The sequence below is a fragment of the Mustela erminea genome, chromosome 8 (genome assembly GCF_009829155.1).
Source record: "Mustela erminea isolate mMusErm1 chromosome 8, mMusErm1.Pri, whole genome shotgun sequence".
NCBI lineage: Eukaryota > Metazoa > Chordata > Mammalia > Carnivora > Mustelidae > Mustela > Mustela erminea.
Window position 1 is genome coordinate 102,441,051 of NC_045621.1, and position 26,726 is coordinate 102,467,776.

At 52.8% G+C, this 26,726-nt stretch overlaps 1 protein-coding gene across 3 annotated transcripts in view; it reads left to right on the plus strand.

The window, feature by feature from the left end:
- Window positions 1-1,180: 1,180 nt before the first annotated feature.
- The window catches only part of STEAP3 (STEAP3 metalloreductase), a 48,471-nt gene continuing 22,925 nt past the window's right edge, over window positions 1,181-26,726 (plus strand). Inside the window, exon 1 of one of the 3 annotated variants that reach the window (XM_032353855.1) lies at window positions 1,181-1,406. In XM_032353855.1, coding sequence (XP_032209746.1) covers window positions 1,313-1,406 — 94 coding nt within the window. In that variant the 5' untranslated portion in view covers window positions 1,181-1,312. Of the gene's footprint in view, window positions 1,407-5,908; window positions 6,204-12,021; window positions 12,424-26,726 lie in introns of those variants that run through there. The other 2 variants (XM_032353857.1, XM_032353856.1) reach the window with 2 other exon arrangements.

Below are 26,726 nucleotides of genomic sequence, written 5' to 3' on the forward strand. Positions count from 1 at the left end.
CACTTCTCAGAGGAGGAGAGGATCTAGATCAGAATGCAGGACAAGGAAGAAGACTTTTCCAAAAGGGAAGATGGGGCCTGCCAAGAAGTATATTTCTTATGGAACTGGGCTTTTCAGTGGCCTGTCTTCCTTTCCCTGAGCACACTTTTTTTTCCTCTCAGATTGGCCGGCAGCGTTTTAATGGACACCCACTAAGAGCCAGGCACTCATCTGGAAATTTCTCACTTCATTCTCACATCACCTGAGGCAGCATATTCTCTTGGATTACTGCTGAGGAGATCAAGGTTCTGTGGGGAGACCCCATCTGAACCCAGGTCAGTGTGTTTCTTTATCCTCCAGATGCCTCCAGAGACCAAGCCCGGCCCTCTCCTCAGCCCAGGAGACCCCGTGGCCGGCTCACTGTGGCTCCTGGCCTTTGGCATAGAACTGCGATCCCAGCAAACATTTGAAGGTGGCTCTGAGGATGATGACACACTTGTGTGCGTGTCAGTGAAACCGGCACTAGGCCAGAGAGAAGTAGGCTCTTGGCAGCCTTGCTGGCGTTCCACAGACCTGCTCCAGGCTCTGCAAACCTCAGGGGGACACAGCCCCGTGTAGCTGCCACCCCTGTGGAGGCTGGGGACAGCTGATGGAACCTCACTGAGGCAATGGCAGGCACCGTGAGGAGTGTTGGGGACAGAATCCCCTGCTGTGGCTCATGTCCCCTCTGTCACACCACATGGACTGCCCCTGTTCCGCTCCCAGCACCACGCTGGCCCCAGTCCTGGGCACTAATGGGAGTCACCAAAGGGGTGCTGGCCACTGCCCACAGGAGCCTTCCACCTAGCGAGGCAAAGGTAGTAGAAAGATCCAGGAGTTGGGCTGCTGTTATTTCCTCAGTGTATGAGGCCAAGCAGGTCCCCTCCCCCATCTAAAGAATGGAGCAGATCCCAGTCACCTGGCAGGAGCCAGTGAAGCTTATGGGGGGTGATTTAAACGTGGCCCAGCGCCGGCCCCAAGGTGGGACCTCAACCAATGCCCTTTGCCTTCCCTCACCTTTCCTGGAGAACCAAGACTCAGGAAACAGAAGGGAGCAGGTTGAAACACAGTGGGAGGGGAGGGGTGGGGAGGGCTTATCTCTGCCGCTAACCTCTAACTGCAGTGTGTTTGTAGATGAGCCTGAGGTCAGTGACCCCCCACCTCTGCCTTGCAGAGCTGTGACTCTCCCAGTCTGAGTCTGTGAGTCGCCTCCGCGGAGTCGGTCCTCCGCCTACCCCCTGCACCAAGTGAGCTGAGTGTGTTTCACCCGGCAGAAGGAGCAGCACGTGAAGAGATGGCGGACGAGGCCTCGGGGGCACTGGATTTCTCCACCCCAGGCTGTGGAGAGTCCCCTGGCATGAAGGACAGGACCTTGCACCCGCCATCAGGTGAGACAGACATGGGGATGGACCAAGCAGAAACGGGGGGGGTGGGGAGGCATGGTGTGAGCACCTTATCATGATTTCCCCCCTCCATGTGACCCCTGCCTGGTGGGATTTGCTTTCCTTGGTGATGCCTGGATACACAGAAGGGCACATCCTTCTCCCCAGCCCTCCGTCCCCTTCTCAAAATTAAAGCAGAGGACGTGCTGTGACCTTGCTCTTGCCGGGAAAGGGTGATGGCTGCCGAGGGGGAGAAAGGTCTAGCCATGGCAGCACCCAGGTGTTTCCTATTTAGTTTACTTACACAACTGACTTTTTCCAAAAGCAGCTGAAGATAGCTTATTGTAAACTTGACACCAAAAAAGTCACGGACTATGGGAGAATAAAGCAGAACTTAAGTATATTCAATGAGGATCCTACAGTCCATGACTGTGGGTCTGAATATCCTAGCCACCACAGTAAAACAAGAACTAAGATCAGTTATTGGAAAGGAGTAAGCGTATTCATCTAACATTTTTCTTCTTGAAGCTTTATATAATAGGCATTGAGTGTTGTGAAGGGCAGAATCATTTAATCCCTATTTACAAAAATTCAGAAGCAGATTAAGTCAGGCCGTTGGGCTCATAAGAACCCTGGGAAAACAAAGCGCAGTATTAAAGTGCCATCCGCCAAGGCGGAGTGTAGCCTGGACTAGGCTTCTGATCCTCAGCTTTGGCCCAGGAGTTCAAGGACTTGCTGCTTTCCTGGGCACCGTAGACCAGGGCGTTCTCAAACTTGAGGGTGCCCACAATCTCTGGCGGGTCTGGTTAAAATGCACATCTGATTCGGGATGTTGGGGGCAGGGCTGGGATTCTGTTAATTTTAAACCCTCTCTGAGGCCGTCACATGCACCACCTTTGGAGCAAGGGGCTAAAACCCAGATTTCTCCAGCTGTGTACCTTTTGCAAACTCCCCCAACTTAAAGGCGAAGTATGCTCCTATAGACCCACAAGGAGGACCCGCTTCTGGGCTCATTGAATGTTCCTTGGAGTTACTGGGGCAGCTTCCTACATTCTCATTGGCCACTGGTGGTCTGGTCACAAGCCAAGACACTTGACGTTACACAGCGAGTTAAGTGCCTACTATGTGCTAGTGAGCTCCCTTAGAAGAATGGTTGCTCCTACCTACCCCATCCCCCGCCCATTATTCACACTACCCCTTTAGCGCTTGCCTTTAGAATCTTCTCCATGCTCCTGTCCTGGCCACAGTTAAATCTCCTGGGGATACACAGATCACTACACTGAGCTCAGAGCTCTTTTCCTCTCGGGAGGGCTCACGTTTCAACAGAGGACTGAAGAAGGGCAGCCTTAGGCCAGAGCACTAAGCTCCGAGGTACTGCACTGGGGCTCCCAGGGCTCTGGAAGGCACCTTTACCATGCCATACAATATGGGTTCCAAATAAGGTGCCAAGTAGAGACCGTTTGTGAACTTCAATCCCAGGCCCCAAGCACACTTTGCCAGCTTGCCTCCCCATTCCGGGCCTCTTCTCACAGACCATTCTTACCATTGACTGCTGCTTCAGCTCTGGGTGGCTCCCACATGGTTTTACGTATTGGTCACCACTGTGGCAGAGAAATTCTTTCATTTGCCCAGATCACCATCAGGATCGAGCACCAGAATTGCAGCCTCGTTTCCTCCCTCACGAGAGAGGGAGCAGCAACCTGTGCCCAGAGGCTTGGAGCACCCTCTAGATCCAGGAGGGCCTGGCCCCCAGCCATCAGAGTACTGAGCACATGGCTTCTCGTGGCCATCTCTTCACAGTCAATTAGGGTGTTTATTTTGTGAAATGGATGTGCTCTGTCCTAGCCTATAAATTTTGGATCAATCTAAGAAGCTGAGAGGGCACAACGGTCTTCTCTCTGGCCCAAGAAGGCAGTGAGCCTCTAGATTCTCTTTCTGGATGCTCTTGTCTTCTGAGCCAGAGGGCAAGCCTCGTCTTCAGAGAAAAGGGCCATCTCAGGAGGCTGACACTAGGGGCTTCATGAAGAGAATACTGGGCAACTCTAGGCCCAGACATGCTTCTGTGCATGTACTGGACACTTTCTCTGTTCCAGTAACACGCTGGCTCTGGGGTAGTCAAGAACTGTGGGGGAAGTTTCCCAGAGATGCAGAGGGAGGTGAAGAAAGGTAAGAATGGGAGGTACATTCACTGAGCTATGTGCCAGGCACCACACTGGGCGCTGAGAATACAGACGTCAATGAGGCAGAGCTAGCTCCTTGCCCCAGGGAGCTCACATTTCTGTGGGAGCAGACAGTTAAGACAAAACAAACGGGAAAAGTATGTTTCACGGCATGTTAGAAGAGAAAGCTTTCAAAAAGCAGTAAAGAAATAGGACACTGTACCTGGATGGGGGATGGGGGAGGATGGGGCGGGTTTCATGGAGATGACGCTATTTCTGCAAGGACCTGAAGGAGGCCCTTCACACCTGAAGGGGTGCCACCGGGACAGCCAGGGGCTGGGCAGAGGTAACAGCAAGGGCTGTGGCCTGAGGACCCTGCCTGATCTGTTTGAGGGGAGGAGAGGAGGCCACCAGGAGAGGGTGGGGTGTGGGTGGAGCAGAGAAGTAACAGGAGCTGCCAAATGTCTGGAAAGAACGGCTCTGACTGCTCTGCCCTTGGCCTGATCAGACGCGAGGCTGGCACAGAGGAGGTGCTCAGACAGTGTCAACGCACTGTCCTCCCCCCTAGGTCAGGACAGAGCTCCTCTGCTTCCAAGAGCTTGGCCCTCAAAGGATTCAGGAAACATTTCCTGAGCCCACACCCACATCAGACCCCCTGACAGACAAGCTGCTCCCAATCCTGGTGGGGGATACAGACCCGCAAAGCACCAAGATCAATGGAGTAGGTGGTGTTCTCTCCACCTACACCTTGGCCTACAGCAGGGCGTTCACCAACCCCCCTCCCTGTCTCCCTCAGGCCCCCGGTGTTCTCTTGTAGAAGTTCATGTTCCCCTTCGGATGTTACTCCCTCTATATTCCTGTGTCAGGCCAGCCTTCGTCTCTCTCTCTCTCTCTCCAACTCATGGGAAGCCTCACGAAGAGGCCCACCAGGTTTCTTTGGAAGGATGCTGGATGGATCCAAGAGTCCTTCCAAGAAGGCTAGAACACCTCTGAGTGCCTCAGTCTCCTTGTGCTGCTCGCTAGCACTGCAGGAAGGATGCTCAGAGATTGCCATCAGCCAGAGATACTTAAAAAGCACCAGTGTGTGTATGGGGGGGGGGTGCAACAAAGGGGGTTAGGAACAGGCTCCTAAAGTTTACAACCCACTACGGCAGCAACCCACCATCCAAGGGCAGGGGTGAGACATTGGGCTCCCAGGCCCCCGTGCATGGGACATGGTGTGGTATGGCAGGGTTCCCTGAGTGGGGAGCTCCGAGAGGGTGTTGCCCTGGGGGCCGGATGGAGCAAAAGGAGGCAGGAGGGAATCTGGACCTTGCAGAGAGCTGTGGGCGGGAAGTATTCTAGGCGGGAGGTGAGCAAGCATAGGTATTCATGGGGGATCTCAGGAAGGGCAGAGGTGGGAGCAGCATTCCCCACACTGTGGGGGAAGGTCAGAACTCTGCCTCTTCGCCCTCTGTTAGGCTCTGTGGGGGTCCATTTGTAGGGCCCAGTCCCCAGAGTCTGGCCTCCAGACTCAGATAACCCTCCCTAGGGCTTATCTCTCCTGCCCTGCTGGGCTCCTGGGAATAATCTAAAGGTGCTGGTGGAATATGCCCCCCAGGCATTTTCTAGATGGAGTCCCAAGGGTCTGCCCCAGTCAGTCTCCCAGAAGATGAGGGACCTTAATGCCAACGGGACCCCACCTAACCAGAGCCCCTATCTCATCCCCTGTGAAGGGAAGGGAGTAAGTCAGCAGCGCCCAGCCTTGAGGTGAGGTTGGAGGTGAGAAAAGGCTTCAGGAGGGCGCACACACCTCTAGAAAGACACCCCAAACACCTGTGCTGTGCTGTGATGCCACCCACAGGGAGCAAGGGAGGGCAGCAGGCACTGTCTGGGTCACCTTTTTTCAGGGGCAGGGGAGTGTGGGGGGCCTAGGAGATCTAGACAGGAAAGCAAACCCTGTGGTCCCCAGCAGTTCCTCCTAAGCGCCCTCCACCAGGTCCCAGGTCTTGAAACCCCGGGGACAGTGGTCGAGGATTAAAGGCCTACCCCATGTATGGACAAGGTACGGAAAAGTGCCAGGACCACAGTGCCTTGGATGCTGCCTTATCGAGAAGGGGTCTCTATTGCCTGCTGCTTCTGTGGCGGAAAAGAAGGAAGCAGTTTCCAGTCTGACACCTCGGTCTCTTGCCATCTGTGCAAACCTGACCAACCAGTTACCCTCGATTATAAAATGGCAGTGGATTTGAGGTGTCCCCCAGATTAAGGAAGTCACCCTGGCCTCCACGCCCTCATTGTCCCGGATAAGTGGCAGCCCGGAGTCCTGCATACTTTAGCCCCTTCAGGGAGGAGGGGACGCAGATCAGGAAGTGGGCGGGCTGGCTCTGAACGTCGGGCCGGGGGCGGAAGGTCGGCGGTGGCCGCCGCAGCCTGGGCTGCAGGGCCAGACTGCGATGGGGGGCCCTGCAGCTCCCCGATTGCGGCCTTGGTGGACGTGGCCGAGGCGGATAAGCAGCGGCGGGCTGGCGGGCGGCCACCCACCCCGCCGCAGGTCCTTCCCCGCGGGCGGGCGGGGCGCGGAGAGAGGAGGAGCCTCGGGGCCGGGCCACCGCCTCCAACGCGGACCTTCAGCCGCCGCCGCGGCTCCGAGCGGCGGGCCGGACTGGTGAGTGACCCCCTCCGCCGTGTCGTAGCCAGGCTGTGGACTGTGCCCCGCCCGGGACCCTCGCCCAGGCGGCTCCCCGCTGCGCCCCACGCCACCGCCGCTCGGGGGGCCCCGGCGCCGCCACGCGTCTGCAGGCGACCGGGGCCGCGGGGACCGAGCCACCACGTGCGCTCGGCGGCTGAGAACCCGGATCCCCGGCCCCCCAACTTTGCCCGCCTGCCTTCCCCCGGGGGACGCCGGCAGCCTGCTCGGGGTCGGGAGGCAGGGCCAGGGGCGCTCCGCGGGGGGCGGGACTAGGGAGAGCAGGCGTCCGGACCGAGGCTGAAGCGTTGCGGTCCCGCCGAGGGCACGGGTCCCGGGTCCCCGAGGCTCCGGCCGACCAGTATCCGGGGAGGGCGGGGAGCGGGGGCGGGACCTTACTGTCAGGCCTCCCATCCGCTTCACAGCCCCAAGCAGAGCCGGCGACAAGGGCGGGGGCGCCCGACCTTGAACTGGAAGAGGCCAGGCTGACCATTGCCCGCTCTTGCCCGGCAAACTTAACCCTCCTGTCCATTTTCCCGAAATTTGGGGGCAAGGGTGTGGTTAGAACTTTTGGGCACTCTGGGTAGATAAAGGGGAAGGTACTGAGCTAATGTCGTTTTGGGGGCCGGAGGCCAAAACCCCGGAGAAAATGCGGGCAGGTTGTCCTGGAGCCCTGGCGGAGGGCACAGAAAGGCCTCGCAGGTGTCCAGGGAGGCTTCGGAAACAGGCTCCAGAAGCGGGGTTCTGGAAATAGCCCCAGGGAAGTATTTCTGTCCATCAGGGTGCAGTGATGATATAATTAATAGCAGACATTTAGTGTGCATTTATCTGTTCCAGACAGCTTGCTTTGCCCGCACTGTCCCAGTTAATCCTCAAGGCAGGAAGGCAACGCCATCATGTTGTTCCAGATGGGGAAACTGAGCCTCAGAGAGCATGGGTATTTGGCAAAAACACACAGGTAGCAAGTTGCCGAAATAGGGATTTGCACCTGGGTTTATCTGACTGGCGAGCCCAGGGCAGCCTGCTGGTGGGACAAACAGGACATGTTCTCAAAGGTGGCATTGCAGAGAAGGTGGTGCTGGGGTCCAGGATAGCCACAAGCCCAAACGGTCTCACGTGGATGTGTCCCTTCAGTCACCTGCATGATTTGTTAAAAACACAGATGCCTAGATCCTCCCCACGTCTGACTGTATCTGAGTCTGCATGAAACCCCCTGCACCCAGCCAGGAGCACCTGGAGGACTGTCTTCCTCAGGGGAGCCTGTCGCTCTCCCTCCTGGCCTACGGAGACTTGCGGGGAGGGGTGATGGGAGTGCAGCTTGGAGCAGGTGTTTGATCATCAACTGATGGATAAATGACCTTAGTGGAGCAGGGAGCATCCCTGGGGTACAGAAGGGAAGGAGACCTTGAAAGATGGGCCAGTTGGCCTCAGCCAGGCAACCTAGGAGGATGGCCTGGAGTCAGTATGGGGTGACGCTGGCCTCTAAGTCTGCAGGAAGCTCAGTCCAGGCCACCTGTTTCCTAGAGGGTTGGACCGGCAGTCCCAAGCCTGCTGTCTTCCCTAGGATCTGTGGGCGCTCTAGGACAAACAGGTGAAATGTCCTCCCATTCATGTTTCCTCTCCTTGCCCTGTGGCCCTTCCCTCCTTGCACTTATCAGAGTACTGGGCAGGGCTCCAAAATAGTTAAAAAGTGAGAGTTAATGACTATAGTGCAAAGCCGCACACCTGAACCGAGGAACTGGCAGACCGTAGCTGAGAGCCTCTGGCTTCGCAGTCCCATGGAACAAGTCGGAACCCCAGCTCTTTCCCATGTGACTTTGACTAAGACCTCACAACTCCCTGCATTCCCTCCATCTGTAAAACCTTGCTAAGGACGCTGAGCCTGATACATCTGTAAGACAGTGACGATAATGTCTGCCTGGGGGATTAGCTATGTCAAGTGCTGAGTTTTAGGAGTGCAATAAATTAAATATCAGAGCCCACCCTCTTCCCCCAGGGATTTGAGCGTTTATCAGCTGGGGACCTTCTAGGCTCAATGCTCTTCTATTCCCAGCCCCCTCAGTTCCCTAGAGAAGGTGGTTAAGGCCCGGAGAGTGGCTGCTCCTTTGTTGCAAAGCTGGCCATGGGCCCATGCCTCAAGGCTCCCTGCTTGTCCTGGCCAGAGTCTTCCAGACTGGGAGAAAAGTCTGTGCTCCTGCTTCATTCCCTGGCCAGTCAGCAAAAAGAACATCTCGGTGGCCAGGGTGATTTTCAGGCACACTGGGAAGGGCCAGGGAAGCAGTTGATACAGTGATGTCCAGGCTCCCTGGGGCTGGATCTCCCCCGCTTCCTGCCCTCCCCACCCGTGTAGTGGCCAAGACTAGCTTGGCGGGTCGGTCCCGGCTGCGTCAGATGGGCACTCCATGAAATTGCTTCCTAGCCCCTGGACCCAGATTGGGCCTCTTGCTTTAAAACAAAGAAGCTCGCCTTTTTAAACAGCTATTAAAACCTAAGGTCAAGCAGCCTCTTTTCATCCCTCCTGGGGGTTAGTGGGACGTGTGCCTCTTTTTCCCACTCATATTCTATCTTTGCCAGCGCAGCCCCAATCCAGGAGGCTGTGGGGGTTACGGAACTTGGAGGTGGGAGAGAAGAGGTGGGGAAGGGCCACTCCAGGTGGTTTTTAAACATTCAGCTACAGAATTCTCGCTTCCTCCTGCTGCCCTCTGCAGCTGGGCCCACCAGCCATCCAGGCTCCCCAGACGCCTGCACATCCACCTTCACGTCCTTGGCATGCCACGGGCACGCCTTGGATCACACCTGAAATGACAGTCATCATGCCTGAACACTCAGTACCCCACCTGCCAGGCCCTGGGCGGAGCGCATTATAACTGTGAGCTCATTTGAACCTTCAGCTCTCTTGGGAATTGGGTAATATTTTTCTCCTTACGGTATAAACTTCCCGAGGAAACACTAGGCTTCCGTCCGTTCTTCCCCGCAAACTTCAGGCTCCTAACCACTACCTATACATGCTTGTCCAAATTCTGCCTCATTTATTCATCCAAGAAACATTTCCCAGAATCAACTGGGTGCCAGGTACTTGAGAGGGAATCGGCTAGGGGTGAGCGGGCTGCCGGGCAGGATCGGGGACTGCTCAGTCGCAGTATCACAAAGGCCCTCATGGTCACTTCATCCCAGGGCAGAAGGCTTCCCTCCCCCTCACACGTGGAACACGGTCACTGGACAGTTAGTTGCACAGCTGTTCCTGATCAGCCTGTCCTCCTCAGTCACCTGGCAGATCATGGGACCGGTGGGCGCCAACTGTCCTGCGATCAGGCAGTAACTACTTCCACCTTTCTCTCCCGCTTCCTGGGAGCCAGATGGGATGTAAGCAGTCATGTTCTTAAGCCTTCCAGAGCTATCCCATTAGATTAAACTGTAGAAGGTAGAGCCCCGAGATGTAGAAACTCAATCACAGGGAAATATAAAGGCATTTGGGGACTGGGGAATGGGGCGGTCTCCGTTCTGGGTGGGGAGTGGGGGGAACAGCAGGTCTCCCAAAGCCGGGGTGTGGGGGGGTCTCTGCTGGATGAGCCTTGACTGCCACGTGTGTTTGTGGTATGACCATCAGGGTGTCCAGAGGGTGGGCTCGGGACGTCCCAGCATGCCTGGCAGTCGGGGCGAGGGTCTCTCTGAAGGTCAGTCATTCCGGGCTCATAGTGGAAGGATGTTGGCTGTGACATGGGCCCTCTGGGTGAAGTCTGTGCCAAGACAGGGTGACATGCGGCATCACTTAGGGTGGCCTTTTGGAATGGGAGGGGCCCGTGCTGGGTCAGGGTTGGGGAGCCAGTCACCACTGTCCGATGAATCAGCCCCGACCAGAGGTGGGACTAGGGCTCTGGTGGTTGGTCCATGCAGATGGCTTCCGGCTGGCCAGAAGTACCGGAACTGGAACGGAAGGAAAAGAGCCTGTGCTGGGCAGGGCAGCCAAGGATTGTGCTGGGGTTGGGGACTTCTATCCAGGAAAGCTCTGCCCTCCGGGTGTTCCTGGACTGGAGAGCTGACAGTGACCTGTTGTGTGCTGCCTGTTGGGCCTGTCTGTCCTCCTGTAAACTTCGCTCCAGTTCTTCAGTGTTCTGATCTGCCAGGGCTGCGTGTGGCAGAGGTAGAGCGGGGACTCAGGGCACAGCTGCTGGCTCACTGACAGCCCCAGGACATGGGCGAATCAAAGCCAGCCTGGACCTCTCAGAACCATGGGCATGTCCCTGTCCACTCACACTTGGAGCATTTGCTTTCACAAGAAATGGTGAGGTCCTGGGATGCCTGGGTGGCTCAGTCAGTTAAGTGCCTGCCTCAGGCTCAGGTCATGATCCCAGAGTCCTGGGATTGAGCCCCGCATCAGGTTACTTACTTAGTGGGGAACCTGCTTCTCCCTCTCCCTCGGCTTGCAGCTCCCCCTGCTTGTGCTTGCTCTCTCTCTCTGATAAATGAATAAATAAAATCTTGAAAGGGAAGGAGGAAGGAAGGAAGGATGGATGGATGGATGAGGTCCTGACAGTACAGCTTCTCCAAGGGGATGGGAGACCACCCAAAAGTTTGAGGAGACAAGAGAACGCAGAGCTCACCCCAGCTACTGAATCGGGGGTGCTGGGGCTGCCCCAAACCTGCAGCTTAAGAAACCCCCTGGACCCCACAGGCACCTATGCACTTCCAGTGAGCAGAATACCATGAGCAGGGGTGGGGATACCTAGGGGTACAGGGCACCAGGTCCCTGCCCTTGGGGAGCCTACAGTCTCACTGGGAAGCTGAGTGACCATCCAGAGTATCAGCAGGCAGCAGAGGGAGATTCTGGGGTAGCAGTCAGTGAGTGGCCCACAGCAAAGCACAGGAAAGGTGTAAACCAAAATGTGGTTTGGGGGGCTTTCACGTTCACTGTTTAACTGAATGATCAGAACAGAGAGAGAAAGGCATCTGGGCAAGGTAACACTGCAATCTGTGTGCCCTGATTTATGCGGGACACAGGGGATTCAAGAATACCCCTGCCTATGGGAGGTCTCTCTCTGGCCAAAGAGACAGGACACAGACACAGCAGTTAGACGACTGTGCAGCCCCTGTTCTGCCACTTGTAATAACAGAGTGACCTGCCCAGAGCCGGGTGGTATATGTATTCTGGTTCTCAAAATGAGCAGGGTTACTCAAAACCTCCATTTTCCAAGATCACCAGTTTTCAAACAAGTAGAAAGCTGTAGAATATACTTGTCCTAAGTCTGGACATGGTATAATTAACTTTGATGATTAAAAAAAGACTCCAAACCTCTGCCTGCCCTCTGGTCTGCCAGCGTGGCCTCTGGGGTCGCCAGAAAAGCCATCATCAGGAGGCAGGCTCACGCCCATCCTGGCTTCACCCTTGTGGCAGCACGGTCTTCTGTCTGTGGGCCCTTCTGTCTGTCCTTCTCCCCACTGTGGGCACTGACTAGCAAGGACGACCATGGAGGCTTTGTCGGCACAGAAACTCTGAGAAAATGATCACGAAGCCAATGCCAGCCACGGTGATTGCGATAAATTACCCCCACGGCAATTGACAAATTGCTGCTTTCTGCAGCCATTATGTTTGGCTTTGTAACCCGAAGAGTAAAGGCACCTCCCTCCCTCCCTCTCTCTCTCACACAGATACACGGACGCACAGAAACACACACACACACACACACACACACACACACACACGGGAAGTAAGCACACCTCTCTCTCTCTCTCACACACACACACACACACACACACACACACACACACGGGGAGGCAGCCTCCACCTGGCCTAGATGGGGCATCCTGGGTTTTGCTGGCTGTCCTGCCTCAGTTCCTGTGGCCAAGACACTGGAGTCTGAGCCACTCATTATCCCCAGTGAGGTTTCCTCCCCAAACAGGAAGTATCAACCAGAAGGCTCTCTTGCTGTGCACTCGGTAACCGGGCATCAGTCACTGCTCCCAGTCCAGGAGCCGGTCCCCGTGGCCAGGAGCTGGAGTGTAAGCTGAGGAGGGCAGTAGCCCAGCGGGTCCCTTGCCTCGGAGGGTCAGCTTGAGCCCTGACTTCAAAGACAGAGTCAGGCTGCCCATACATCAGAGGGAGCCCTAAGCAAGAGGCAGAGGCCTGGATCACAGCGGGGTTGCCGGGGGACTCAGGCTTCAGACGCTGGCGTTGGCCACATGTCACAGCAGCCTGCTGTCGGTAAGTCTGGGCAGGGCACGGGTCCACCGTGGCATGGGATGGCATGTGGGCCTCTCCCCGCTGACGCCGCCAACCCCTGGCCTGCTTCCTTGTGCCTCAGCGTCTCAGGGAGTCGGAAGAATTAGGGCTTCGCGGCCTCGGTGCAGGCACCCCTGATTGGGAACTGGCCGCAAAGAGCGCAGCGTCATGGAGTTCTTGCCAAAGTAAAGCGGGAAATATGATCATCCATACATGAAGTCGGGAACCTTCTTGCAGAGTAAAGGGTTTGAGGATTTATCACACATGGTGCCTTTGGCTAGTAAAAGCGATGGCTTTGTGGGTTCTGGTGTATTAAAAAAAAAAATAAAAAAGATGTTTACAGTGCAGGTCTGTGAAAGGCTGGCCCATTGGGAACCATAAATTTTACTTACTGGTAACCATTTCTGGGTTGGTTTAGCACAGACCTGCTGCTGTAAGTAATCGAACCGGATTTTTCTAGAATGATTAAGAAATCTAGATGTTTGTAAAGAGCCCTATAAATTATTCATTCATGTCTATTTTGCAAAGCATTGTGGTGATAGACCTCTCTTTTTTTGTCACACTAAACTCGCTGGTATGTGTACTTGTGTGTGGATCGGGGTGTGTGTGTGTGTGTGTGTGTGTGTGTGTGTGTTTGCGTGTGTGCCCGAGCTTTTTCTGTTCTCTTTTGTAGGAGTTGTCAGCCTTTCTTTTAGAAATAATAATGATTTTTTTATGATGTCTAAATAATGATTCCAGGCAGTATTACAAGAAATATAACAGTAAAATGTTTGTAAGAGTCCATCAGAAAGGAAAAATGGCCACAGAGAACATAGAAATGGACCAATTAAGATGTGTGTGGCTGTAATCCAGCTTTTAAACCCTGATTTGAGACTGGCATCCTTTATCCTGTCCCCCCACCCCCCGACCCTCAGGTCAGCCCCGAAGGATCGATCGGAGGATGGGGTGCCTGGAGTCAGGTGGAGCCTTGCTCTTGCCTCCTGAACCCGCAGCTGGAGAGAGGGAGGGCCTGGGACCTGAGCTGCTGTGGTTTAGAAGCTAGGATAGAGGGCGGCCCCGGGTTTGCAGAAATAGCTGAGAATGAGAGGCTGGAAAGTCTGAGTTTGGGCAGCTCAGCAGGGCAGAGGAAAGCCACGAGGAAGGGAGCAGACCACCCCAGAGCCCCATGTGACCAAGTGACCAGCTATTAGTCATTCCCGCAGCAATGAGCTGCCTGGCCTCACTACCTTAGAGGCAGCCTGAGTCCTGAAACTGGCTGGGACTAGGGCTGGAGCCAACTCTGGGACCTTACGGAAGTCCTAACTGGACCTCAGTTTTCTCATCTGTAAAATGGAAGTAACGATAGCCTTCCATAGGCCACACCCCGAGAGTGCAAGTGCAGGGTCAGATCTCCACGGTGTGAGTCTGGCCACATCTCCCCATGACTGCTGTTCCATGATTGCAGGTGTGCTACGTGTCAAGCCCAGGCTAGATGCGGGGATGGGACAGCCCAGCACGGACCTTACTGCCCCGGGGAGGCCCAGAATTTCTACACGATATGGCTTTAAGGGCTGTCACATGGAGGGAAGGGGGAACTAGGGGACTTCCCTTAAGCTACTTCTCTTTGCATAGTAAGTAGCCTACTTTTTACTTGGATTGTTTATTTCAGATTCATACGACAGGAAAGGTCTTACAGAAACTGTTATTCTTTTTACCTGCATGGGAAATGTGAATTATTTCTCTCAAAGGGAATTAGTTTTAATGTCAGCATTAGCACCTGGGTGTGGGGTGATGGACACTGGGGTGGGGGGATCCAGGACCTCACCACCATCTACCCCTTGGACCTCTAAGGGAAAGTACCCACCATTGTATGCTGGTCCCATCTTGGTACCGCTGCCGAGTCAAGAGAACTGGGGTGGGGGGGGGGTTCATTCTGTCTCGAACAAGAGGTACCGTGAGGGCTTCATGGAAAAGGTAGCCTTTCTGCTGGACCTTGAATTTTGTCATTTGGAGGGAAGGGGACTTCCAGGCAAAAAGATTACATCTGTGTCCAGAAAAAAGCATGCGGTGTGAGTGGGGAGGCCACAATGGGGCCTTGTCAGCCCCTGGACACCCCTGCTTCATGGAGACTGGGCAGACCATCTCGAATGGTTATTCCCCCCACCTAACCCCCTCCACGCTCAAAAGCCCACAGGCCCTGGAGCCATTGACCCAGCATTCCTGAAACCCTCTTCCGTGGGAACCCACATACTAGGCTGTACCCTGATAGGGCTCATAGCTGCTGTTTGATTTTCTTCTTTGGCCAGAGCTGCATGAGGCTCTTCGTGTTTTTCTGTTTATTTTCAATGTTTAAACTCATCTGTACATAAGTCTTCTGTGTGATTAAGTGTATCGAATAGCGAAATGCCTGACCAAGTCTAAAAACAGGATCGGGGCCGTGGTAAGGGTTAGAAAGTAGTGATATTTAATCACCACTGAGTATAAGCGGGCCCATTAGGTTCCGAGGAGAACAACCAATGACTTCTGAATATGCTTTGCCCCTATGCTCTGAATATCCTTCTGCCCCAGAAACTAGAGGTTGAGTCATTTGAGCCACAAAAATTAATTGAGCACCTAGTTGGTGCCAGGTCCCAGGCTAGGTGCTAGGGACATAGAAATGAGTATGAAGTGGCCCATATTGATGGAAAAGCAAACCAGCATGTGCCGTCAATGGTCCCATGCCAATGCAAAGTAAGCCCAGAGTGTGAGATCCCCTCCATTTTAAGGGTCTGGGACGAAGTCAGGAGGTCTCCCAAGGCTGCCTGGACCAGCCTTTTGAGCCCTCAGGGATTCTTGCAAAGTTAGAGGTCTGCACAGAGCCAGCCCATTGTGGGTGGGTGGGAAGTCAGTGCAGGACCTTACCCATATTTGGAGACTGGAGGCTGACTTCAGTGTCCCTTGGAGCCCAGAGGAAGATGCTGCAGAAGGACTGGGAGGGCCTCTTCGAGGCTTCTTTGAAAAAGTGTCCCATTGGCTGGACAAAGCAGGAGAAGCATGCATCTATCCCTAACCAGGCCAGTGAGGCAGGCTGAGTTCCTTGGCCAAAGCCCCTGGAGCTGCCTTGGTTTGTCTTAGCTGCTTATGCCCCTTTCCCTGCCTCCACACCTCCTTCTGCCCAGGAACAGAGGGCTCTAATCTCTGATTCTGCACACCTACACCATGGCAAGGGGAGAGGGGTCTGGGGCTGCCAGAGCCCATGAGACCCATCTGGCCCCGGGCTCTGTGGCTCCAGGTATCCCTAGAAAGCAAGAAGGCACCTAAGCCCAGACGCTGAGACTGCAGATTCAGCTGCTGCCGCCTGATAGCCTCCAGCCTGGCTGGATAAACCAGCCCGTAGGGAGCTGGCTGCCCCCACGTGCCAGCGCCCTGACCTCACTGGGTAGAGATAAGCCACTCCCTGGCTCCCACAGCGCCTGGGCATGCCCTCGTGTGAGCACTCTTCTCCTCACCACAGGCTGTAGCTGGCCTTTCCTTAAAGAGCCCCAAGAGGATAGACTGTTTTCTGGCTCCCTGCCAGAATACCTACTGGGGACATAGTAGGTTTTCAGGGAATATCAAATGAGGACATTTTTCAGGATTGGTAGGACCAACTATTGTGTAAAACTGCACAGGTTGTGCACTGCAAAATTCCAGAAGGTACTATGCACGTGGATTACAGTGTGGATGGGGGCCCCTGAGGTTGGGCAGCATGAGGACCCTAAGGGCTTGAGTGTCTTCTCTGCATTAAGCCGCTAGCCTTGGTGCTGACCATGGGGACGTCCCCCTTCCACTCCTTCTAACCAGCACGGACCACCATCCTTTCTGTGTGAGGGCCGTGAGTGGTAATGAACTGGTCCACTGAACACTTCTTCCCAGCTTCGCTGTCAAACTGAGGTAGCGGAAAAGCCCCGGATGCTGAATCAGGCCATCTGAATTTTTGGCCAGCCAGGTAACTGGAAGATGTCCCCAGTCAAGGTGTTGGGGGCTCCTGGGTCCCCAGAATCTGTATGGGGACAGCCCAGTGCTGCCCCCTCTTTACCCTCCGGCTGCAGTGGGTCTGGTGACCCATGTCGGGGTGGGGGAGGGGCCATGGGAGCACTTCGTGGAGAGTTTGCCTCATGGGCTCAGGGAGTAATGTTTCCATGGCCCTGACCCTCTTCTCCCCAGAAGGACCTAGCTCTGGGCGGCCAAGGGGGCTGCAGGGGTGAGGCATGGGCACCTAACCCTCAGGGCTGGGAGGAGCACAGGGAGAGAGCACTGGTACGAGGGGTCCCAGGGGGGCAGGGAGGACTTACGGAGGAGACAGGTGAAGAGCTGGGCCTGACTATAAAAACCCAGGAAAAAAATCGAACCTGGAGTGGTTCACCATTCACACAGCACCTTTTGCAAAGGTATCCTGCAGTCATTTTCAAAGTGTGGTCCTGGAGCAGCAGCGTCAGAAATTCTGAGGATGGAGCCCAACAATGAGTTTAGCAAGCCCTCCAGATGACCCCGGTGAGGCTCAGGTTTGACCCGATAGGGGTTGGGTGCTGGGCTAACAAAAGTGAGTTTGATTTAGTTCCCACGCGTGAGGAGCTTAGAGTCCGGGGAGAGGGCAGACGGGAGAGAAAGCAATGCGGTCAGTGGGAAGGGGGCTGCTCTCAGGGCTGTGGAAACAGAGAAGCAGCTGGTGCAGGTTTGATCCAGGAGCTGGTGGTCCTGATGAGGAAGGGGGTCTGGGGACACTGGTGGCATGACGACTGTCCCTTGGGGGGAGCCGGTTGTTGGGACTAGCCATCCTTGGAGAGCTCAGGAAGCCCACAGCCTGGTCCCAGACCACTCTGGTGCCCCACCTCTGACCCCAGCCTCTCCCTCCTGTCCTCCCCATCCCTGTTCTGCCACCCCCTTTTCTCCCCACTCCCTGAACCCCAAAGAGCCACAGATCCCTCCCTACAATTGCCTTTGTGGGAAATGTGTGCATAGCTCCAGGCCATTATCTCAGAGCACATTTTTAGAAAATTTCAGAGTAAATTTTTCCATTCAACAGAGAACGCCATGTATTGATTTGTGCATGTCTATTCCTGCTTTACACAGACAGAAGGTTTTCAAAAATCCTGGACAGGAAGGAACAAAATGAAAAGGGAGTGAATTGAACAGGTTCGGATCGCGCACTTTGCTGATGCGTATAATCCTCAGAAGTCTCCTTTAAGTAGGTAATGCTATTCTGCAGTACAGATAAGGAAACCGAAGCTCGGAGAGGTAAAGGGATTTGCTGAGGCCACCCCGCAAGTAAGTGGTAGGGTTGCAATCTGACCCCAGCTCTCTCTGAGCCTGTGTTCTTGCTGGCCTGCCTTGCAGTTTATCAAGGCCACTGAACCTGCATAAGTCGGAAACATCGAGCTGTTTCCTCAGCCCCTATTCTGATGGATGTGCTCAGGGGAGCCAGCCTAGCCCACCCAGACAGGCTCCCAGTGACCCTGGTGGCACCCTGGGGATGCTCCTCTCCCTCGTTAAGGAGGGGATGCATTTGGTGGGGGAACAAGGAACGGATCCAACCTAGTGCTGGCAGATTTGTGGCTAGGTGCTAGTTTCCAGCTGTGTGTCCTTATAAAAACCCTCTGCCATTGGCGAGAATAGCAGAGGATGCTTCCATACCCCCTCTCATTGGCATGCATTGGCCTTGTTCATGGATGCATCCCGGGAGCTGAAAGGGCGGGCCTCAGACCTCGGCACCTTCCTCGTGTGCCGTGCACCATGGCCCTCGGTGGCTTGTCTGCTTGCATGGGTTAGAGCTCAGAGCGGGAGCTGTATGAGCAAAACCTGCAGGTTCCACCCAGAAGCGAGAGGACCAGCCTGTGGCACTGCTCCCCTACAACAGTTATTAATAATGTTGACTACACACTTACTTTTCTAGAGGACACAGGGCTGAGAAACTCAGATATATGGGATACAACCAGGGAATAACTTAGAACCACCAGCACTGATGTCACGGGATCCATGCTCTAAGCTCATGAGGAGGCCTTGGATTCCCATGCAAAGCAAGTTCACTGTTTGTTCACACACATCAGGCTGTACTATCTCAATTTCCTTTTTTTTTTTTTTTTTTTTTTTTTTTAGGCTTTATTTATTTGTTAGGGAGAGAGAGAGAGCACAAGGAGGAGGAAGCAGCAGGGAGAGGGAGAAGCAGGCTCCCCACTGAGCAAGGAGCCTGATGCAGGACTTGATCTCAGGACCCCAGGATCATGACCCAAACCCAAGGCAGACACTTAACCAACTGAGCCACCCAGGCATCCTTCAGTTTCTTCTTTTTTTAAATAGCAACTTCACTGACCTGTAATTCACCTACCATACAACTCCCCCATTTCAAGTATATAACCCCGTGGTTTTTAGTATATTCATGGAGTTGGGCAGCCATCACCACAGTCCATTTTAGAATCCTGTCATCACCTCTGAGAAGAAACCCTGTACCGTGAGCACTTTCCGTACCCCCACAACAGCCCCCTTTCAAGGCAACCACTAATCTACTTCTGTCTTTGTAGACTTGCCTCTTGTAGGCATTTCATGTAAATGGAGTCATACGGCGTGTGGCCTTTGTGACTGGCTTCTTTCTTTTAGCCTCGTGGCTCCAAGACTCAGGGTTCCCTAGCCCCATAGTTGTGCCATCTTGCTGTTTGTTGCTGAATGATACTCTGTTGTGATGTGATGGATGAAGCCATCCAAGGGGGTATGAAGTGGCCTGTCATGCTTTAATTCGTTGTCCCTGGGGGCTCACGAGGCTGAGCATCTTCGCCTGTTCCTCATGACAATTTGTGTATCTTCGTGGGAGAAACGTGGATCCAAGTCCTTTGCGCATGGTCATACAGGTTATTTGTCTTTTAGGGACCGAGTTGTAAGAGTTCTTTATATATTTGGGAGCAAGCCCCGTTATCATATCAATGATTTGCAATTTTTTTCTCCCATTCTGTGGGCTGTCTTTGTTCTTTCTCAGCAGTGTGTGGCCTGTACTTTGTCCACAGCAGGACCTGGGAGGGCTTTAAGAGCAAGTGGGCAGAGAGCGAGCCGTGATCAATGTCCTGACAACCAGGGAGGATTTAAACCTGTAAACTTATGAAAGGGTTTTACAAAAACGAGGACAAAACCCAAGGACATTCCATCCTTGCAGTTTGGGGTGATGCCAGGGTGCTCAGTGAGGATCTGACTGCTTCTCTTGAAATACGCACTGCATTTTGGAAGAATTTTTGGTCCCCAAGGATAAGCAGAGTAAGTTTTGAAGCTGTGAGATCCAGGATGTTTGCCTTTCTTCAGAAATATACACGAAACCTCCATGATGCCCCCAGCACAGGGCTGGATTGCAGAGTTAACAGCCGTGCAACCGAACGTGGCAGTCTTTCCCTTGCCAAAGCTGACAGGAGGGTAGAGCAGCTCACATGAGCCTAGGAGCCACCAGGCGAGGACTTGCAAGTCCCCAGCTGCTGAGCAAGGCCCCAGGTACATGCAGCCCCCAGCTGTCCCAGGAGGGAACCTGGGCAGTTATTGGTGCCTTTGGGCTCAGGTCTCCAGGATGGATATGGGGCTCCCCTGGATTGTAAAGGATCATTCCCTGGGGCCAGCAAGAATACTTAGAGTTTCTTTAATGTTTAGCCTTATCCTTTCACATGTATCTACATTGACATTTATGTTAACATAGGATTTATTCTGTGCATAACATTATACAGCACAAATTACATTTTCAACATATTTATCTTACAAGTAAACATAGCAGTAATAGGAGGAATGTGTCTTCCCCCAACCCTCAAATTTAATTTTACTGACTAGATAAAACCTAAACAAAGTTAGAAGAGAACGGTGGGCCTGTTGAGATTAAGAGCTGTACCCTAGTTCTTTCTGGGTCTCCAGGGACGGCTAGGGCCGGAGGTGTTGGCTTAAGTCAGCCTCTGCGTGGGAGAGGGTGGAAGGCACCCTAGCCCACCCACAAACCACCTCTCCTCCATCCAGCCGCAAGATGCCACAGCCAGCCATCCCACCCCCCCACCCCCATGTGACCCCTCCCTGACCCCTTCATGGACAGGGACTGCACTGGCCACGTGAGCCTAAGGGTTGGCCCTCGCAGAAGAGGCTGTCAGGCTGTCCGTGGCGTGACTGGCCACCATTAGTGGCCTGCCTGAGAGTAAGCAGGAGTGGGTGGGAGTGGGCAGGAGCAGGCAGGCAGGCCAGTGGACCCCCATGACTCCCAGCCACAAACACAGCCCGTGCCATGACCTTGCCGGGAAGTGGGAGGGAACAGGCAAGCCTGGGCAAACACCCAGAGGGGATGAGGACCTGTGGTCTGGGCCAGTTTCTGCACAACGGAGCCTCAGTGCAGGTTTTGTCCGCTGCTGGTGGGGAGCGGTGGGGGTGGGGCACGCAGGCAGGTGGACGGTCTGTGCACAGGACGCAGCAGGCCCCAGCCTGCCATCCCCACTCCAGCTGTAATTTGATCCCCTCCCCCCTCCCTCCCCCAGTTCCGTAAATAGAACCACCAGGGAGCCAGGGCCCAGCCAGAATCAGTCACTCACCTTAGGGCCGGGAGGATAGGACAGGCGACAGGGCTCTGCTGGCCCCACGCCACCCCCCATCCTGGGCCTCTGGGACTTGGACCACTTGCTCTCCCTTCTCTGGCCTTCATGCCGACAGCAGACCCTGTGCTGGGCACCGGGAAGGCAGAATTTTGGGAGGTTGCCTGTGAAGCCCCTTAGAGCACAATACATGCACATGCACATACACACCAGCACACGCGTCAGAAAACCCGGCTCTGACCTCTTGCCCATTAATTCAGTTCATCCTCAGAACAACCTTGGAGGAAGTACAAGTAGTGCCCCATTTGAAGGAGGGGACTGAGGCACAAAGGGTTCTCCCCAGTAAGTGACCCCAGTGCCCCGACCCGGGTAGCTCTGTCCCCTGCATAGGAACTTGTAGTGGGCGGAGCTGCCCCTGGGGTGGGAGGCCTCCCAAGACAGCATTACAGCCGGGCACTTTCCAGTGCCAAGGACCCAGTCTTGGTGGCAAGAAGCACTTAGGGATGCTTTGTGTTTGGTTTCCATGCGGTCTATGACTGAAGGCAGGCCCCTAAGTGTGGGACCATTAATACCCTGGGAGGGAACTGCAGGTGATTTGGCGCAGCCGCTCAGTTAGAGAAGCTGCCCAGAGAGGCTCAGCAACACTCCGCTATCCCACCACCAGGTCCTCGCACAGCCAGGACCAGTCCCAGATCCACCCCCGCAACCCCAGCCCCTGCCCACGGCTTCCCTATGCTGCATCTGCCTTCACCCCAGCCCCCAGAAGGGAAGCAATACCGAGTCAGGTTCTGAGCACAGAGCTTCAGGAACCAGCCCCACATAAGTCCTCCCCACCTCCACCTTGGGGTGCTCAGTCTGGGGTTCAGCACAGACGAGATTCAAAGTCTGGCTGTCACCGACTTCCTCCTTTCGGTCTAGTTTGCCATGAGGCTGTAAACCACGAGGGTTTCTTCCCTAGCCCACTGATGCTGCAAATGCCAGGAAGCCCTCCCTGGTTTCCCCCTGGGATGCGGTGTCTATTCCTGGGCTTCGTCCTCTGGCACTCTGTGTCCAGTTGTGGATGGATGCGTCTTACGGAATGTGTCCCACACCACACACGTGCGTGCACAGTTGTAAACCATCCAAGAGTGGGAGCCATGTCTTTCTCATCTTTATTCTCTATCTCTCTTTTTTAGATTATTTATTTATTTGACAGAGATCACAAGTAGGCAGAGAGGTACACAGAGAGAGAGGAGGAGGAAGCAGGCTCCCTGCAGAGCAGAGAGCCTGATGCAGGGCTCGATCCAGAGCCCTGGGATCACGACCCAAGCTGAAATTGGAGGCTTTAAAACACTGAGCCACCCAGGCATCCCTCACATCTTTATGTTCAGCACATGTGTTGGGAAGAGAGAGCAAAGGAGACCCTTCTGGCCCAGAGGGACTTCCGTGGGACCCTCTGAATTGCTAGCAGACATGGAGAAGTTAGTCTGGGGGCTTCAGGGTGGTTTTGCCCCCCCCACCCATAAAGGCAAGCCTCGCCCCAGGGCAGGTGTCTTCAGGTGGCCGATGCAGGGACGGGGGAAGGCCCATGTGGATCTGTCCAAGCCCTGACTGACCGTGGGAAATGCTGGGGTCCCCATGAGGGGTTTACATTCAGCTTAGCCAAATCCCCCATGCAGGCCTGGGAGCTCGAGGCTACCGGCAGAGTCTCTGTCATGACACTCCCCACTTTCCCAGGGCTGAAGAGGGGCTAGCAGGGCTTCTGCATCTTTCCTTTGCCTTGTCCCTGCTATGGGTACAGTGCTGGCACCAGCATCTGCTTACTCTTACTGAGCCACACCCGCTGAGTCCTGTGCTGTTTTAAGTGCTTTACGTATATTGACTTATTTATTCCCACAACCTCCCATTAAGGAAGGTGCTGTGATTGTCTCCTTCTATTGCTGGGGAGATGGAGGAGGCACTGGCAGGCCCACAGCCACAGTTAGAGGTTGGCCGAGTCAGAAGTAGAACCCAGGCAGAGTTGGGTGCCGAGGGTGGCCTTCCACGGACACGCGACTCCAGGTCTGCACTCGAGGGATTGTCGGGAGCCCTACTGGCATCTGCAAAGGCTAGCTCATCACCGTTTGGAAAAATATCCTTGTCCCCAGAACCAGGCGGAAAATGCTCTCCCATGTTGCAGGGAGGTACTATGTCCATGAGGGCGTCGAGTTGAGTCCCATGTGAGCAGGTTGGGGGTCCTGGCTGCAAAGCATGTCCTCTGACTCTTGGAATGGACAGTCAGTGCATCCCCGTCTACTGTGATCCCCTCTACTCAGCCACAGGGGCCCAGCTCTACCACCCACGAGGGATCTCTGGACAGCTCCTCTGTCTGGACAATAGGACTCTTGGTGAAGCTCACTGCAAAGGCTGGCAGACCTGCGTCCTGTTCTCCTTTCCCCATTACCCTCTGTGCTCCCTGGAGCAAGTTCTTCAAGCTCTCTGAGCTCAGCTTCCTCCCCCTTTAAGTTGGAGGAGAATCATAGCACCTATTTCGTGGGGTCCTATGAGGCCTCGACAACCATCACTCGTGGAAAAGGTCTTAGAGAAATGTCCAGCATATGATAGGCATGCGTGGTGTTGCCTTGTCAGATGTCCAGGTCAGTTTTCCAAAACCTTTCAAGATTGCATTCTCTGTCATCTTGGAGCTGAGATCACGATCTGCATTTGCAGGGGTGGAAGCTGGGGCCCAGAAAGGCACAGGGGCTTGTCTAAGGACACACAGCTGGTCCGTGACAGAGCTGGAGCACAGCCTCCTGGTCCTCCTGCTCCCCCTTGCATTAGACCCTAAACCCACCATACACATATACAGCCCTCACCCAAGAGACTGCTGTGGAAAGTGGGAAGAGGGGGTTAAGCCATCCCTGCTGCTCCATTGGTAGCAGTGATCTTACCCCTTCTTTGCCGAGGGTTCCCATGGACCCATAGGCTGGTGAGACCCCTGGACTTCTACTCAGAATAATAATGTTCTTACAGAAAGGGGCAACGCTCTTACCCTGTTGGAATGCAGACTGGTACAGCCACTCAGGAAAACAGAAAGTTGAAAATAGAACTACCCTAGGACCCAGCAATTGCCCTACGAGGTATTTACCAAAAGGATATAAACATAGTGATTCAAAGGGGCACCTGCACCCCAGTGTTTATAGCAGCGATGTCCACAACAGCCGAAATACGGGAAGAGCCCAAATGTCCATTGGCAGATGAATGGGTAAAGATGTGGCGCGTGCATGCGCATGTGTATATGTGGTGGAATACTATGCAGCCGTCAAAAGGAATGCCATCTTACCATTTGCAATGATGCCGGTGCAACTAGGGGGTGTTACATTAAGTAAAATTAGAGAAAGACAAATACCATATAATTTCACTCATATGTAGAATTGAAGAAACAATAGATGAACATAGCAGAAGGGAAGGACAAATAAGATGAAAACAGGCAAAGCATAAGAGACTTTTAACACTAGCAAACAAGCTGAGGGTTGCTGGGGGGATGGGGTGACTGGGTGACAGGCATTAAGGAGGGCACGTGATGTAATGAGTTCTGGCTGTTGTATGCAACTGATGAATCACTAAATTCTACCCCTGAAACTAACAATGATAATGATAATAATAATAAACACTTCCAATATCAAGCAAGAAGATGTTAGTTGAAAAAAAAAATAATGCTCCTACATGCACAGAATAACATAGGGTTACAAAGGAGACCGGTTACAGTGAAACGTAGTTCCCAAATGTTTCTAAATGTTTCATAGTAATAGACATGCTTCTTTATGAATACATTAAATAACAATATCTAACGGCTGGTGTGATATTTACTGTCATTTTATTTATTTTTATTTTCCCCCACCCTTACTGAAGTTTGATTGACAAAACTATATATTTAAGGTGTACAGTGTGACATACACAAGTGAGATCATGTAGTATTTGTTGTTCTGTGTTGGCTTATTTCACATAATGTTCTCCAGGTTCATCCATGTTAACACAAATGTCAGGATTTCCTTCTTTTTTGAGGTTGAATAATATTCCTTTGTGTATATATACCACATTTCCTTTGTCCATTCATCACCTGTGGACACTTCCCATTATTCCCATATCTTGTCTACTGTGACTGATAATGCCATGAACATGGGGTGCAGATATATCTCTTTGAGAAAGTGATTCTTTCTCTTTTTTTTAAAGATTTTATTTGTTTATTTATCAGAGAAAGAAAGAGCACAAGCAGGGAGAGCAGCAGGCAGAGGGAGAAGCAGGTTCCCCATAGAGCAAGGAGCCCATTGTGGGACTCCATCCCAGGACCCTAGGATCTTAACCTGAGCCAAAGGCAGACGCCTGACCAACTGAGCCATCCAGGTGATTCTAAGGAAATAGTGACTCTAATTCCTTTGAATATATACTTAGAAGATGGATTGCTGGATCCTATGGCATTTCTATTTCTAATATTTTGAGGAACCTTCATGCTGTTTTCTGTAATAGCTGCTAGAATTTATATTCCCACCAAGAGTGTGCAGTGGTTCTCTTGTTTCCACATTCTCTCCAACACTTAACTATCTTTTGACTTTTTTATCCTTCTGATAATAGTCATCCTAACAGGTTTGAGAAGAGACATCAATGTGGCTTAGATTTGCATTTCCCTGATGACTAGTGATGTTGAGCATCTTTTCATATACTTGTTGGCCATTTGTATGTTGTCTTTGGAAAAATGTCTATTCAGGTCCTTTGCCCATTTTTAAACAGAATTATTTGTTTGGGGAGGGGTTGTCTTGTTTTCTTTCTTTTACTTTTTTTTTTTTTTTTTGGTGGGGTCTTTAGGGTTTTCTATATGTAAGATCACGTCAGTTGCAAACAGAAACAAATTTTACTTCTTTCCAATTTGGATGCCTTTTCTTTCTTTTTTCTTGGCTCAGAGCTGTGGCTAAGACTTCTTATGCTATGTTGAATAGAGGTGGCAAGAGGGGCATCCTTGTCTTTTTCCTGATCTTAGAGGCAAAGCTTTCAGCTTCTTAACCAATGGGTATGATACTAGGTGTGGGCTTGTCATATATGACCTTTATTATGTGGAGGAGTACTCCTTCACTATGAATGGAGTTTTCATCACCAAAGGATGTTAATTTTGCCAAATGATTTTTTTTTCATGTGTTGGTAGGTTCACATGATTTTTATTTCTGTGGATGCATTTCACATTTATTTACTGGTTTGTATATGTTGAACCATCTTTGCATCCCAGGGATGAATCCCACTTGATAGTGGTATAGGATCCTCTTAATGTGCTATTGAATTTAGTTTGCTAGTAATTTGTCAAAGATTTTTTTCATCTGTGCTTATCAGGGATATTGGCCTATAATTTTCTTCTCTTGTAGTGTCCTTACCTGGCTTTGGTATCAGGGTGACTCTAATTTCATAAAGTGAGCCTGAAAGTGATCCCTCCTCTTTGACTTTTTTGGAACAGTTGGAGAAGGGCTAACATTAAAAATCATCTTGAAATACTTGGTGGAAGATTTCTTACTACTGATTCAGTCACCTTACTCATTATTGGCTTGTTTAGCTTTTCTATTTCCTCATGATTCTGTCTTGGTAGATGGTAGGGTAGGTTTTTAGGAATTTATCCATATCGTCTAGGTTGTCCAGTTTTTTGCCATAAAATTGTTTGATAATTGTAGTGGTCTCTTATGATCTTTGGTATTTCTGCGGTATCAGTTGTAATATACCTTTCATTTTTTATTTGGAATCTATTTTTTCTTAGTC